The 15,134-nt window shown below is 54.0% G+C and overlaps 1 protein-coding gene across 2 annotated transcripts; it reads left to right on the top strand.

Annotated features, from left to right (window-relative positions):
* Positions 1–3,276: 3,276 nt before the first annotated feature.
* Positions 3,277–15,134, top strand: CARD19 (caspase recruitment domain family member 19). 2 transcript variants are annotated; one of them, XM_059656298.1, is made up of 6 exons: positions 3,277–3,415; positions 11,512–11,654; positions 13,023–13,176; positions 14,098–14,163; positions 14,386–14,457; positions 14,859–15,134. In XM_059656298.1, exons 1-6 carry the CDS (start codon positions 3,409–3,411, stop codon positions 14,972–14,974), a joined length of 558 nt encoding a protein of 185 aa, XP_059512281.1. In that variant the 5' UTR covers positions 3,277–3,408; the 3' UTR covers positions 14,975–15,134. The 2 variants fall into 2 exon arrangements, with proteins under 2 accessions (XP_059512281.1, XP_059512282.1); XM_059656299.1 differs by lacking the exon at positions 13,023–13,176.

Genomic DNA, 15,134 nt, shown 5'->3' on the forward strand with positions numbered 1-15,134 from the left:
CAGCGGATCCGAGAGGCCTCCAGGCCCCGGTGATCAGCGGAGTCAAGAGGCCTCCCAGCCCAGGTGATCAGCGGATCCGAGAGGCCTCCAGGCCCCGGTGATCAGCGGAGTCGGAGGCCCCGCGATCAGCGGAGCAGAGAGGCCTCCCGCCCCTATGATCAGCGGAGCCGAGAGGCCTCCCGCCCCTATGATCAGCGGAGCCGAGAGGCCTCCGGGCCAGGGATCAGGGGAGCCGAGAGGCCTCCCGGCCCCGGTGATCAGCGGAGCAGCGAGGCTTCCCAGCACCGGGATCAGTGTGACAGGGTGCGGAGCCCCAACCCTCTGATCGGCCCTGCTCTGTGCATGACAGGAGTGGCGCTGCAACCTCCCTATGGACCCTGCCTTGAGTGTGACAGGGGGTGGTGCCCCAACCCCCCAATCGGCCCTACCCTGAGCATAACTGAGGGTGGCATGGCAACCTCCCAATCCGCCCTGCTCTGTGCATGACAGGAGGCGGGCCCCCAACTCCCCAATGGGCCCTGCTCTGAGCCCGACCAGGGGTTACACCTAGGATTAGGCCTGCCCTCTGCCACCCGGGAGCAGGCCTAAACCAGCAGGTCCTTATCTCCTGATGGGTCCCAGACTGTGAGAGGGCACAGGCCAGGCTGAGGGACCTCCTCTCCCAACCCCGAGTGCACAAATTTTTGTGCACCGGGCCTCTAGTGTTGAATAAGAGTGGTCTTGTTCTTATTCTTAAGGGAAACATTTTTAATTTTTGCCCATTGAGTATGAGGTTAGCTTTCAGTTTGTCATATATGGCCTTTATTATGTTGAGGTATGATCCCTCTATTCCCACTTTTCTGAGAGTTTTAATCAAAAAATGGGTGCTGAATTTTATCAAATGCTGTTTCTGTATCTATTGCTATGATCATGTGACTTTTTCCCGTTTTGTTTATGTGATGTATCACATTTATTGATTTGTGAATACTGTACCAGCCTTGCATCCCTGGAATAAATCCTGCATGGTCATCATCTATGGCCTTTTTAATATCTCTGTGGGAGCCTGGCCAGCCCTTTCGCTCCTCTGCCCTTCCTCCCAGTCTCTATGCGCTCTACACTTTCCTTGTTTATCAGGGTTCTCCCCAGCTAGTCCTCAGTTGATTATTCAGGATGTGTTTGGGGGTTTTTTGTATTTTAATTTCAGTTTGGTCCTGGGAGTGTGTCTGTGTAGCATCCACTTACACCGCTGCCATTTTTAACCTGTGCAAGCAGTTCTTTCCAAAACTTACCATCGCAGAGTCCACTGCATTCTAGACTGACAGACGCAAACCTGGAAAAGCAGTTGCAAGTAGCAATATCTTCAACACCAGCTAACAGCACATGCCTCACCAAAGAGAAGCAGTTCCAGCCATCACATTAGGGTGATTTCAGTAAATGTTTGACCAAATACAGCAGGCTAATGTTTAAGTTGGTAATTTTGTATGGCCCACGAAAGATGCTATAAATATCCAAATGGCCCTTGGCAGAAAAAGGACCATTGTTCTAGGTGAAATGAACGAACTAAATGGTAAATGCTAGGAGCCATGACACAGGGTGACAGATATGGGCTACCAGGGTCCAGGCTGGGTTCTACTGTACTCAAGAGGACTCTCCAGAAGTCCCTGCAAGGACGGTGCAGGGCTTTCCAGGGAGAGCAGGCTCAGGCGGGGCATTTCCTGGAGCCGGGCCAGGTGCGCCCTCAGTTTTGGAGAGTGGTGGCTCCCAGGCAGTGACCACCACGACTTGGCCCCAGGGCTTGGGGTGTCCAGGAGGTAACTGCACCCATTCTCTGGATACCCCAACTGCACAAACCTTTGATGGTCAGTTCCAGTCCTGTTTTACAGAGGACAACTGAGGCCCAGACGTGGAAGGGGGCACATGGACTTGGGAACCTGAGCATCCTGTGCTGTCCAAGAAGTAGATACTGAGCTCGGGCCCCCACTCTAAGTCCAGCCCCAGCAGCTCAGATGAGAGCATGCTAATGGGGGAGCAGCCAGCACAGGCAGAGAAGGAACCAGGTATAACACCAAATGGCTGCTGGGAGGCCCTGCTTTCCCTTCCCGCCACAGCTCTCCATTTTGTGGTGGGAGCCCTGTGCATTCGCATTCTGTGGGCCTGGAAGCTTCCTGGAGTGGGCACCAGAGCTGGAAAGGCCAGGCCTGACAGAAAGGGAGTGGACTCTGGGGAAGGAGGTATTTGTCCAAGGTCACCCATTTTACAGACTGGAAAACTGAGGTTCAGGCAACTTAAATGACCTCCTAGTCAGGGTCACACTGATAGACAGGTGGCCCACTTTTGCAGATGGGGGCTCCAGAGAGGGGAGTATCCCACTCAAGTCACACGTTGAGTCCAACTTCTATCTTGGATCAGGGCGTGTCACTGTGCAGGCACTGCCCTCTTTGGCTGATCCCTTTAGGGCACTAGACGTTCCCCGACCTTTTGCTTCCAGTTTGTACCCCCGTGACCTGACCTTCTACATGACCGTAAGTCACTTCCTCTCTCAAAGCCTCAGTTTTAAAAAAAGATTGGTTTAAATTGACTTTTAGAGAGAAAGGGAGAGAGAAGGAGAAAAAGAATGAGGTGAGAGAGTAACGTCCATCAGCTGCCTCCTGCACGTCCCTGCTGCCATGAGCTTGCAACCTGGGCATGTGCCCTCACCCGAAATCCCACAGGCAGCCAAGCGGGTAGGGCCGGGGGCGGGACCAATCCAGGGAGGGAGCCAATAGGAGGGCACGGCGGGTCCAGGAAGGCGCGCCTGGGCTCTCACAGAGGCTGCCTCGGGCTGGGGGCGTGGCTAGAGTGAGGGGCGGGGCAAAGGGCCTCCGAGAATGCCGTGCCCGGCGGGCGGGGCTGAGGCTCCCGTTCCGGAGGCCTCAGGCTGGCGAGGGCGGGGCTTCGTGAGAGGCGGGGCGGGAGCCCAGGCCCGTGGGGGCGGGGCTCAGTGGGGCCGGCTACAGGGCTTGGGCGGTGACGTTGTCGTCGGGGGCGGGGCTTAGAGGAAGGGCAGGGCTAAGAAGAGCGGGGTTTGGCGCTTCGGTGGGGACGCGGCCCGGGACCGCCCCGTTCAGTTGGGGGCGGAGCTAAGGGCTCCGGCGGCCTCTTAGCGGACGCTAGCGCAGCTAAGGCGGGAGGGGCGGAGCTTAGGGGAGCAGGGGCGCGGCCTAGCGGGAAAGCGGGGCCTCCATGAGGGCGGGGTTAGGGTTGTGCGGGCGACGTGGCGACGCTGGGGGCGGGGCCTTCCGGGAAGGGGCGGGCCGCCTCGGGCGGTGGGCGGAGGTCAGCGGGGGCTAGCGGGCCGCGGCGGCAGCGAAAGCCGGGCGGCTGCAGGGGGACGGGTCGGTGCCCGCCGGGGGACAGGTCGGTGCCCGCCGGGGCACCTGTGCGGCCAGCATGACAGGTGAGCGTGGGCTGCGGCCGTGCCTGCAATCCCGGGACGGCACGCGCCCCCGGGGGTCTCCAGGGCCGGCTGCCCACGTCGCCCTGGGGGCCGCTCCGCACTCCTTGCCCCAGTGACCTTGTCCGTGACCGCGACCGCGACCGCGTGCGGGTGACCGCCTTCTCGCTCGGCGGGCGACGGGGGCCGAGGGCGTGGTCCGGCCCTGGAGGGCCCTGGGCGGACCGGCCGACGCTCACCTGTGGCCGGCGGTGCTGGGTGAGGATGCCCCTGACCGAGGGGAGCTGAAGAGCTGGGTCCTGCTGTGCTGGCAGGGGGAGTAACACACTGTCCTGACCTGGGCCGCAGGCGCCGCGCGCTTGGGCTGTGTGTGGCACCCAGGGACTCTGGCACCCCTGCACTGCACAGCTGGCGCAGGGACAGGCTCGGGCAAATGGGGGGCTAAGCCTCCAGCAGCTACCCCCCCCCCCCCGCCCCTCTATGAACTGGAGCTCTCAGCGCACTCCTGGCCCAGCCGAGTGGGACCACACTGCTCTGTGGACCCTCCCCAGTCGGAGAAGCGCCGAGTGATAGGCCACGGCAGACCCATGCAGAGTGGTCAGGGACTGTGGGGGCTCCCAGAAGTCACACCTCATCCCTGAGGGACCCACTCTTCTGCCTCATGGGACAGAGCTCACCTGGGGGTGCACCAGGGGGTCGGGTAGGCCCAGAAGGCCCTGTCCTTCCCCCCAGAACTCAGTGGAGTCTCAGAATGGATCCTGCACACCCAGGATTTCAGGGGCTGGAACCTGGTGACTTCTGGGACACCGGGTCCCAGTCTAGGCCAGAAGGGACCCCGCTGTCGCCTGCCCCTCCCTGTCATTCCTCCGAACCCTTTTTACTTGTGGCTGCAGATGTTACTGTTGCAGTGCTGTGGCTGTGGAACCAGTCCCTGCCTTGTGGTGTGCTAGAGAGAGAGCAGTCTCAGCTCAGCTCTTTCATGCCCAAGGCCGGGTGGGACTCTGAGGCAGGAGGGAATCCTGGGAGACTCCAGTCGGGACAAGGCCTGGGGGTGGGGGGCGGGAGGGACAGCGGGCTGAGCCTTAGCCAGGTGGAAACCACTGGGAAAGTGCTCTTGCCTGGGGCAGGGCTCCTGGCAGGGTGGTGCAGCTGGGGGCTGGGCGCCAGGTGAGAGCAGTGGGGCGGCCGACCAGGCCACTAGTGCAGGCGGGTGTGACGAGTCTGCAGTCCTAGCACCAGCTGGGCATGGAGGTGGGGGAGGTGGGGCTTGGCAGAGGGAGCTGGCAGAATCCTGGTGGGTTTTGTGCCAGAGCATGTTTCTTCCTATATCCTGTAAAAACCATCTGGGACTGTGTATCAGGGCCTAGACCAAAGTGGTTTCCTTTTCCGGTGCCTTTTCATGCCTCAGAGTGGCTGCCTGGGTGTGGTGTGCGTGCAGTTGACAGCAACCACAGGGTGCAGCAGAGCCTGGAGCCTCATCCCACGGGCAGTGGCCCTGTGCCAGGTGGTTACAGCTGGGGCAGCAGGAGCCCCGCCTGGCTGTTGGCCCGCAGGGCTGGAGGAGCTGCTGCAGGGTGCTGGCCTAGGTGCACCCACCTCCGTCCAGTCATTCCAGAGGTCCAGGGACTGCCTCCTGTGTGCCGGCCGCGTGCACGGATGCACATACTGGACGGGACGGCCTTGGGCCTACCCTGTGGGCCTGGTGAGGCGCAGACATGATGCAGCTGAGTGCACAGCTCATTAGTGTGTCGCTCAGTGGGGCAGAGATTCTGGGTGTCAAGAGGTGGCCCGACAGCGCCTGGATCCACCTTGACCCATCACTCCCTAGCTGGCTGAGTTGTGCTTGCTGTGCCTCAGTTTCCCTATCTGAAATCAGGGAAGGGGGTTGTGCTTGCACTGACCCAAGGATGCAGATGACCTGTTCCATAGAATGCCCAGCTGTGGGGCACAGCTGGCTGGGGCCCTTAAGAAGGAGTAATCAGAGTGCCGAAGCCGGGGGCCGGAGTGTCCTGCTCACGTGGCTGTGGCAGGTCCCTGGGCATCCTGCGTGCAGCTTGCTCACTGGTGGGGCTGCTGACGCGTCTGTATTCCAGGTAGATTTCAGGGGCTGGGAGAATTTAGAAGTTAGAGATTTGTTTTCTAGGGTAAAAAGACCCTCGTGTGAGCGGGCATTGGGAGGGCGAGATGAGGAGAGAATGGTCTGTTTAGTCAGCCCCACAGAGGAACTGGGGAGGAGACCCACGTGTTCCCACACGATGACCCCATTTAAAAAAGTCACCTTACTGAGTATAAGTTTCTTACAAGTGAATGACTCATTTTAGTGGATAATTAGGTAAGTCTGGACAAGTGTGTGCACCATGGAACGACCGTGCAGGCCCAGTCAGCCAGAACATCTCCATCACTCCACGGTGTCCCTGTGCCCCTGCCCAGGCAGCCCCCCCGCTCAGGGGCATCTGCTTGCTTTAAAATTCAGCAGTGGGATTAGCAGCTAGGGTTTCTTTCTATTTACGAGGTTTTATTTTAGAGCAATTTTAGTTTGTAGAACGTTGAGCAAATAGTAGAGAGGATCCGCCCCACCCCCACTTCGGTTCCCAGGATTGTTGACATCTTGCATTAGTATGTGCATTTTTGGCACTTGACAAACCAATTTCATTGGTTGGTACTAACTATAGTTTACGTTATGGTTCACTCCTTGTGTTGTACATTCGACGAGTTTTGAAAAGTGTAAGATGTCCTGTATTCACCATTATTGTCATGCGAGCAGTGTCACTGCCCTAAAAATCTTTGCTCCATCCATTCGCCCCTCCTGTTCCCTAACCTCTGGCAACCACTGATCTTTTTACTGTCTCCATCGTTTTGCATTTTCTGTTGGAATCATGCAGTGTGTAGTCTTTTCACATTAGCGTCTTTCACTTTGAGAAATATGCATTTGTTTCCTCCCTATCTTTTCATGACTGCATAGGTATTTTTATCACTGAGTTATATCTCATTGTATGGATGAACCACAGTTTAAATATCCATTCAGTTGTGTGTTTTTTTGGTTGTACCACTTTAACAGTATTTCGGTGGCATTAAATACATTCACAATGTTGTGAAACCATCACCACTATCCATTTCTAGAACTTTTTTATCAAACAGAAACTCTATCCCCAATAAACAATAACGCCCCTTGCTTCCATGCCCCAGCTCCTGATGTTACTTTCTCTTTCTAGAATTTGCCTGTTCTGGATATATCATATCCATGGAGTCACACAATGTTTGCCCTTCTGTGTCTGACTTATTCAAACTTAGCATAATGTTTTCAGTGTCCACCCATAGCATGCGTCAGCATCTCCTTCCTTCTTAAGGCTGAATTATACAGACCACCTTCTGTTTACTCACTCATCCATCAGTTGCTTCACCTTTTGGCTATTGTGAGTAACGCTACTCTGAACATTGATGTTTGTTCAAGTATCTGTTTGAGTTTTCTGCTTTTAGTTCTTTTTTTCCTTTTTATTTATTTGTTGATTTTAGAGAGAGGACGGGAGAGGGAAAGAGAGAAACATCAGTTGGTTGTTCCACTTATTTATGTAATCGTTGACTGACACTGTGTGTGCCTGATTAGGGACCAGACCTGCAACCTCGGTGTATCGAGTTGGCACGCTAACCCACTGAGCTACCTGGCCAGGGCTAAATTCTTTTTAGTATATACCTAGAAGTGGAATTGCTCAGTTATATGACCACTCTATGTTTAGCTTTTTGAGGAACTATCATACTCTTTTTCCACAGTGGCTGCACCATTTTACATGCCCACCAGCAATGTATGAGAATTCCAATTTTTACATCTTCATTGTCCATGTATATATATCAAACTGAATTCAGCAGCACATTAAAGGAGAATGTAAGGGTAGTTCACCCTAATAAGTATGAACTGATATTTCATTGTGGTTTGGTTTGCATTTCTCTAATGACTAATGATATGAGCAACTTTTCATGTGCTTAGTAGCCACTTGTATATCTTTGGAGAAATTCCTATTCAAATACTATGCCCATTTTTTAATTGTATTGTTTGTGTTTTTTGTTGTTGGGTTTTAGAAGTTCTTTATGTGTTCTGAATATTATTCCCTTATTAGATATATGCTTCACAGATATTTTCTCTCATTCTGTGGGTTATCTTTTTCACTCTCTGTTTTTTCCACTCAAAATACTACTTATTTCTGGACTCTTTATTCTAGTCCATTGGTCTACATGCCTGTCTTTATGCCACCACCACATTGTTTTGACTCTTGTAGCTTTTAAGTATATTTTGAAATTAGGCAGTGTGAGTCCTCCAACCTTGTTATTTTTCAGGATTGTTTTTGCTATGAGGGTTCCTTGATATATGAATTCTAGGATGCTTTGTCTGTTTCCGCAAAAATCATCATTGGGATTTAGATTGGGATTATATTGGATTTGCAGATCATTTTGGGTAGTATCATCATCTTCACAATATTAAGTCTTCCAATCTATGAACATGGGATATCTTTTCATTTATTTGTGCCTTATTTCATTTCATTCAGCAATTCTTTTTGTAGTTTTCAGTGTACCAGTCTTTCACCTCATTGGTTAAAACTTACTCCTTAGTATTTTATTCTTTTTGATGCTACTATAAATAGAATTGTGTTATTTTTTTTATTTTTCACTGTTAGTGTATAAAAAAGCAAATGGTTTTCTGTGTGTTGATTTTGTATCTTGCAACTTTGCTGTGAATATATTAGTTCTAACAGGTGTCTTTTTTTAAAAAAACATTGGGGTTTTCTATATATAAGATCATGTCATCTGCAAACAGAGATAATTTTACTTCTTCCTTTCCAAATGAATGCCTTTCCCCCCGCTTTTCTTGCCTAATTGCTCTGATGAGGACTTCTAGTACTATGTTGACTAAAAAATAGTGAGAGTGGGTATCCTTGTCCTATTTCTTATCTTAGAGGAAAAGCTTTAGTCTTTCACTATTGAATATGATGTTTGCTGTAAACTTTTCCTATATGACCTTCATTATGTTGAGAAACTTCTTCTATTTCTAATGTATTGATTTTTTAAAATCAAGGAAGTGTATTAAATTTTGTCAAATTGTTTTTTGCATCACTTGAGGTGATCTTTTGTTTTTCTATTAATGTGATCTATTATAGTAATGTTTTTCATGTGTTGAACCATCCTTGCATTCTTGGAATAAATTCTTCCCCCCCCCCCCCAAATATATGTATTTTTATTGATTTCAGAAAGGATGGGAGAGGGAGAGAGAGATAGAAACATCAATGATGAGAGAGAATCATTGATTGGCTGCCCTCTGCATGCCCCCCTACTGGGGATGGAGCCCACAACCTAGGCACATTGCCTGACCAGGAATCAAATCATGACCTTCTGGTTCATAGGTTGACGCTCAACCACCGAGCCATGCCGCCAAGCCTGGAATAAATTCTTTTAATATGCTGCTGAATTCAATTTGCTAGTATTTTGTTGTGGATTTTACATCAGTATTCATAAGCAATATTGGTCTATAGCTTTCTTGTAGTGTCTTTGTCTGGCTTTGGTATCAAAGCAATGTTGGACTCAAAGAGTGAGTTATGGAGTGTTCACTCCTCTCCAGTTGTTTGGAAAAGCTTGAGAGGGATTGGTGGTAGTTCTTCAAATGTTGGTAGAATCCCCCAGTGAAGCTGTCTGGTCCTGGGCTTTTACTTGCTGAAACAATTTTTATTACTGATTTAGTCTCTTACTAGTTATACATCTATTCAGATTTTCTATTTCTTCATGAGTCAGCTTTGGTAGTTTGTGTGCTTTTAGGAATTTGTTCATTTCATCTAGGTTGTCCAATTTGTTGCCATTCAAATGTTTATAGTGTTCTCTTATAAGCCTCCCCCCACCGCCCCTGTAAAATTGGTAGTAATATCCCAACTTTAAATTCTGATATTAGTAATTTGAGTCTTTTTTGTTGTTGTTGTTAGTTTGGCTAAAGGTTTTGTTGATTTTTTCAATGAACCAACTTATGGTTTTGTTGAATTTTTTACTGTTTTTTTCTCTATTTCATTTACCCGCACTCTAATATTTTTTTAAAATATGTTTTTATTGATTTCAGAGAGAGGAAGGGAGAGGGAGAGAGAGAGAGAGAAACATCACGAGAGAGAATCATTGATTGGCTACCTCCTGCACACCCCCTACTGGGGATCGAGTCTGAAACCAGGCATGCACCCTGACTGGAATCGAACTGTGACCTCCTGGTTCATAGGTCGATGCTCAACCAACTGAGCCACGCCAGCTGGCTGCAGGCCAATCTTTATTATTTCCTTCCTCCGGCCTCTTTGGGTTTAGTTTGCTCTTTCTCTAGTTCCTTGAAGCATTAGGTTATTGAGTTAAGATATTTCTTCTATAAATTCCCCTCTCAGCACTGCTTTCACTGCATCCCTTCAGTTTTGATATGCTGTGGTATTTTGTATTTTCCCTTGTGACTTCTTTGATCTGTTGGTTATTTAATTTTCACATACTTGTGAACTTTTCAGTGTTCCTTCTACTGTTGATTTCTAGCTTTATTCCATGTGATCAGAAAAGATCCTTTGTATAATTTCAATATTTTTAAATCAATTAAGACTTGTTTTGTGGCCAAACTTGTTTTGACGCCTACCTTGGAGAATGTCCCATGTGCACTGAGGAGAATGTCTATTGTTACTGTGTGGTGGAGTGCTGTTTATATATGTGAGGCATTCCTGCCCTGGACGGTTTGCTCAGGGTCACGGGTTCGGTCAGGGGCACGCACTGCGGTTGCAGGTTCTCCAGCCCCGGAGGCAACCAATCCATGTGTCTCTCTCATGTCTATGTTTCTCTCTCTCCCTCCTCCCTGCCTTCCACTCTCTCTAGAAATCAGTGGGGAAGATATCCTGCACCCTGGGCAGGCACACGGTCTGCTGCAGACAGCTGAGGGTGATGCTGTCTGGGTGGTGATTAAAAAAAGAGAAATTCCCAGGGTTTCAGGAGCTGTGTGCCAGGAAGCGGGACAAAGACCAAATATATATTTCTTATAAATCGTAACATCACAGATAAATTTTGCCAGTCTCTGCCTTTGATTGGACAATTTAATTTATTTAGATGTAAAGCAATTACTGATAGAAATAACTTGTTTCTGCCTTTGCTATTTCTTTTCTGTATGTCTTGTAGCTTTTTTGCCCTTCGGTTCTTCCACTACTGCCTTCTTTTGTGTTTAGTTGTTTTTTTGCAGTAACAACATAGTGTGGCAATTTGCTTTGTGGTTACCATGAGATCATACATACTCCCCTAAACTTATAACAATCTAATTTGAATTGATACCAACTTAACTCCAATCACATACAAACACTCTTCTCCTATACAGCTCTGCCCGCCCCCCCGCCCCTGTGTCCACCGGGAAGCGGGACAAGCTGGCACAGGTAGGTAAGTAAGGCGGCGCGGTGCGTCTGTTCAGGCAGCTGGTGCTCAGGGACTCAGCATCCTCCCTTGGAGACCCTGTGCCCCCACCTGCCAGCCTTTACCCCACCCTTCACTTTAAAGGCTTGTCATTGTAAAGAATGTTCTTAATGGAAAGAAGGTGCAGCGACGATGTTGTAATGGTGATTCTGAAAGAAAAGACAAAAGAAGAAGCCTTCCCAAGCACCCCGGGCGGGCACAGGGCCTGCTGCAGACCGGCTGAGGGCGATGCTGTCTTCCTGTGACTCACGGTCCTGCGGCCCTGCCACCGCGGCCCCCGAGCCTGCGCGCTGGCCCCGGGACATGTGCCTGTGGAAGCCGTGGGTCGGGCCTCGCCCAGGCTGCCTGTGCCCTTCCCAGGCCTGGGTATCTCCCGCGGCTTTGTGGGGGCCCGCGAACAGCAGACTCTTAGCCCCTGAGTTTATTTCAGGGAAGAGAGGGGCAGAGGCCTGTCCCGCACTCTGGACAGTTCTCACTGCACCCACCACCCCATCTTCAGGCCAAGGGGGTGGCAGGACATGGAGGGCCCTGGGCCGTGCGTGAGGCCCATGCAGGCTGGGGGTCAGCAGCTGTCCCGGTGCTTACAGCGGCGTGCCTCCCTGGCCCGGGCCCGCTGACTGAGGCCGCCTGCTCTCCTCTGCCTGTTTCAGAGCAGACCTACTGTGACCGGCTGGTGCAGGACACGCCTTTCCTGCTGAGCCCTGGGCACCTGAGCGAGCAGCAGGTGGACAGGATCATCCTGCAGCTGAACCGCTACTGCCCCCAGATCCTCAGCAACAAGGATGCCGAAAAGGTGAGGGGCGGGCCTGGGGGGGGGCGGTGAGGAGCGCTCGAAAGTGAAGACCTGTCTCTTTGGGGTGACCTCGGACCCGGGGCTGGAAGTATCACGGGAGACATGTGACAACACGCCACAGCGTGACATACCTGGGAGTGGGGAGCGGGGAGCAGGGGTGCTGGCTAGGCCCCACCCTGGCATCACAGCGCTCTTCCGAAAGGTCACAACGGGCACATATTTTAGCTGTCATCTGGCTCAGCTGTTTGTGGACACTGGGTAAGAGTGGGTGACCTTGCCTGCTATCCCTGCTTCTCTGGCTCCCCCATGGGGCTGAGGTGGGTGCCAGGGATCAGCCAGGGCTTTGGGGTACAGAGCCTGCCGCTCCCTGCCTTGGCACAGGGAGGGGTGGGTCCCGGCAGATTGGAAGCGCAGGGACTGCTATGGGCTGCTTTCTCAAGTCATGGAAGTAGCACAGGAAGTGAAAAAGGAGGAGCCCAAATTTGTATTGCACTGTTGAAATTAAAAGTCTAGCACACATTCATTGTAAAAACCATTTGAACAGTTTCCCATGTTTGTACGGGGAAAAGGACACTCAGGCCTGCCCTTACCTCCCCATTGTGTCCGTGTGGAATGGTATTCCGCCACTAGGTGGCAGCACCAAGCTACGGCCTCCAGATCCCGGAGGTCAGTGCCACGTGCCATGTCCACTGGCCTTTAGAACTACACATTTCTCCATCAGACACATCAAAGGCGCCAGTTCTTTCCTCCTTACCCTTTTAAATACTCGCATCACATTCCTGTAGACCCGTGGTCGGCAAACTGTGGCTCGAGAGCCACATGCAGCTCTTTGGCCCCTTGAGTGCGGCTCTCCCTAAGCCTTAGGAGCACCCTAATTAAGTTAATAACAATGTACCTACCTATATAGTTTAAGTTTAAAAAATGTGGCTCTCAGAAGAAATGTGAGTCGTACTGTTATTTGGCTCTGCCGACCACTGCTGGACGAAAAACCACCAGAAGTGATCATGCTATCACCTCCGCGATGCCCTCACCAGCCCTGCAGGGGGCCCAGCACTCCCTTTCCTCCACGAGCAAAGCAAACCGAGTCTTCAGTTTGCTGAGGTCACAAACAGGCCGCTGGGTTCCCACACAGATAACGTCCCTGCCGCCTTCCTTGGTGACTGGTTTCCATGTCACGGGAGTGCGAGGACTGGCCGTGCTGTGGCCCAGCGCAGTCTTGGCACCGCGAGGCCGTGGTTCAGTCACTCTGCAGGGGTGTTCGGAGCCCCTGGTCGGAGGCACCTCCCACGAGAGAGCTGGAGCCAGTGGGGGGAGGGGCGGGCGCGGCCCCTGAGGGCCTGACTGTCCTTTGTGTGCCTCCTGCCCCAGTTCCGGAACCCCAGGGCATCCCTGCGCGTCCGGCTCTGTGACCTGCTGGGCCACCTGCAGCGGAGCAGCGAGCGGGACTGCCAGGAGTTCTACCGAGCCCTCTACATCCACGCCCAGCCCCTGCACCGCCGCCTGCCCAGCAGGCACACCGGGCGTAAGTGCACGGCCAGCGCCGGGCCTCAGCGTCCACCTGCTCGGCCAGAGTCCTCCCGCCACCGCATCTCCTCTCTGTGGTCCCAGAGCGGAGGGAGGGTGCCTGGCCACACAGATATCTCTGTCTTCCTGTCTCTGTCTCTTTTGTGCCAGTTTTTTACACAAAAGGTAGCATCTGCCTCTTCCACCTGTAACCCAGTGCATTGTGGGAACCCTCCCCTTGCTGACCACATGCCCCGGTTGGGCCAGCCTGAGTGAACCGGCCCGTGGTGGGTGCTGAGCTGTGTCCCTTTGACCTGCCGGGCCCAGGACAGGGACGCGCAGGCCCGACGGCAGCCCAGTCCTGAGGCGTCTGCACCAGGCCCAGGAGGAGGGGCTACTCCCCCGACTCTTAGAAGTCAGGGGCCCCCAGGGATGGGGTGGCTCACTCAGGCCACTCAGCCGTGACGCCGAGCTGGCATCTGCCCCACGACGGCCTGCAGGACTGGCTCTGGGCTCTGGCACCGACGGTGCTGTCACGCCAGCCGTGGCGCCCTCCGGCCCTGCGCGGCCCGGCTCACAGGTGCCCTCAAGGGTGTGTGGCGGGCGGCCACTTGGGGAGGCCGGGAGAGAGCACCTGCTGACGTGGGCATCGCCAGACCTTTGACAGGCACCTCATGGTCACGAGGGAACAGTGCCCCCCCTTATGACTCCCAGGGTCCCAGGAAGTGGACAAAAGCAGACCCCCAACTATGCAGGGTCCCTTCCCGGGCACCAGCTCCACCACGCGGGCCGGAGGCTCAGTGGCAGCACAGCCTGGTCCCTCTCCGCCAGGGGCTGGGGGCCCCGGGGGCGAGGGACCTCGGCAGCCCCCTTGGCTTCCTGAGGCCGGCGACCACTTTCCTCTCTGGCCCCCACCAACTGCCTCTGCTTCTGTTTCCAGAGAACTCCGACCTGGAGTGCGCAGACCTGGACTTGGGCACCGCCAGCCACGCGCTCAGCGACAGGGGTAACCGCTGCCCCCACCCCGGGCTCCCCTCCACCCCGGGTGCCCCTCCACGGTGGGCTCTGGCCATGTTGAGATTGCTCCCCGTGGACAGATCTCCCAGGGTGCTCCCTGGGGGTGCCCCACCCGGCTGACCCCACGTGGGTCCTAGCCTGTCCCTCGTGGCCCGAGGACTGCACCCGCCCTCAGGGGTACGAGAGCCGCTCACCCATGCTTCTCCCCCAGGACCCATGGCCTTCCTGGCCTGCCTCGGCCTGGCCGCGGGGCTGGCCCTCCTCGTCTACTGCTGCCCTCCAGGTGGGTGCCGCTCAGCGCAGCCTGGCTCCGAGCCAGGACAGAGGCTTCCCCTCCCGCCCCCGGAAACAGTGCCCGCCCGGCTCTGCAGGAAGCCCGCCCGGCTCTCCGTGCCTCTGTTCCCACCGCAGTGGGGCAGTGGCCGGCTGAGGGGAGAGGGTGCGGGGCCCAGTGGTGGTGGCCCCAGTTCCTGCACTTGGCCCTCAGTGACCCCTCCAGGGGTCAGAGAACGAGGCCCCTTTGGGAGGAGGGGTGCATGAAGCAGGGCTCAGGGGTTAGAAAGTGCTGCCTGCGTGGGGCCTGGGGTCCCCTCCAGTGTCATGGCCCTGCTCGGCCGTGCGAGCCGCGTCACCCGGGTGTGGGCTGGCAGTGCCGAGAGGCCCTGAGACCCCCGTGTGCTCCAGACCCCAAGGTGCTGCCACGGGCGCGGCGCGTCCTGGGCTTCTCGCCGCTCATCGTGGACAGACACGTCAGCCGCTTCCTGCTGGCCTTCCTGGCGGCCGAGCTGGGGGGCCTCTGACGACCAGCCCCCCTCCAGCCCCCCGCCGCCCACTGCGCACCAAAGAGCCCGCCTCCCCCGCCGGGGCCTCCTCTTGCCTAAAGGCTTGCATCTTGAAGGCACGCCCTCATCTTGCCAAGCTGCTCAGTGAATTAAACGGGAGTCTCCTGCCTTCTCAGGA

This window comes from Myotis daubentonii, chromosome 11 (genome assembly GCF_963259705.1).
Source record: "Myotis daubentonii chromosome 11, mMyoDau2.1, whole genome shotgun sequence".
Classification (NCBI taxonomy): Eukaryota; Metazoa; Chordata; class Mammalia; order Chiroptera; family Vespertilionidae; genus Myotis; species Myotis daubentonii.

Coding starts and splice junctions, on each gene's coding strand:
- CARD19 (XM_059656298.1), top strand. Junction 13,177..14,097: donor GCCCAGCAGGCACACCGGGC/GTAAGTGCACGG, acceptor TTCTGTTTCCAG/AGAACTCCGACCTGGAGTGC. Junction 14,458..14,858: donor CGTCTACTGCTGCCCTCCAG/GTGGGTGCCGCT, acceptor CGTGTGCTCCAG/ACCCCAAGGTGCTGCCACGG.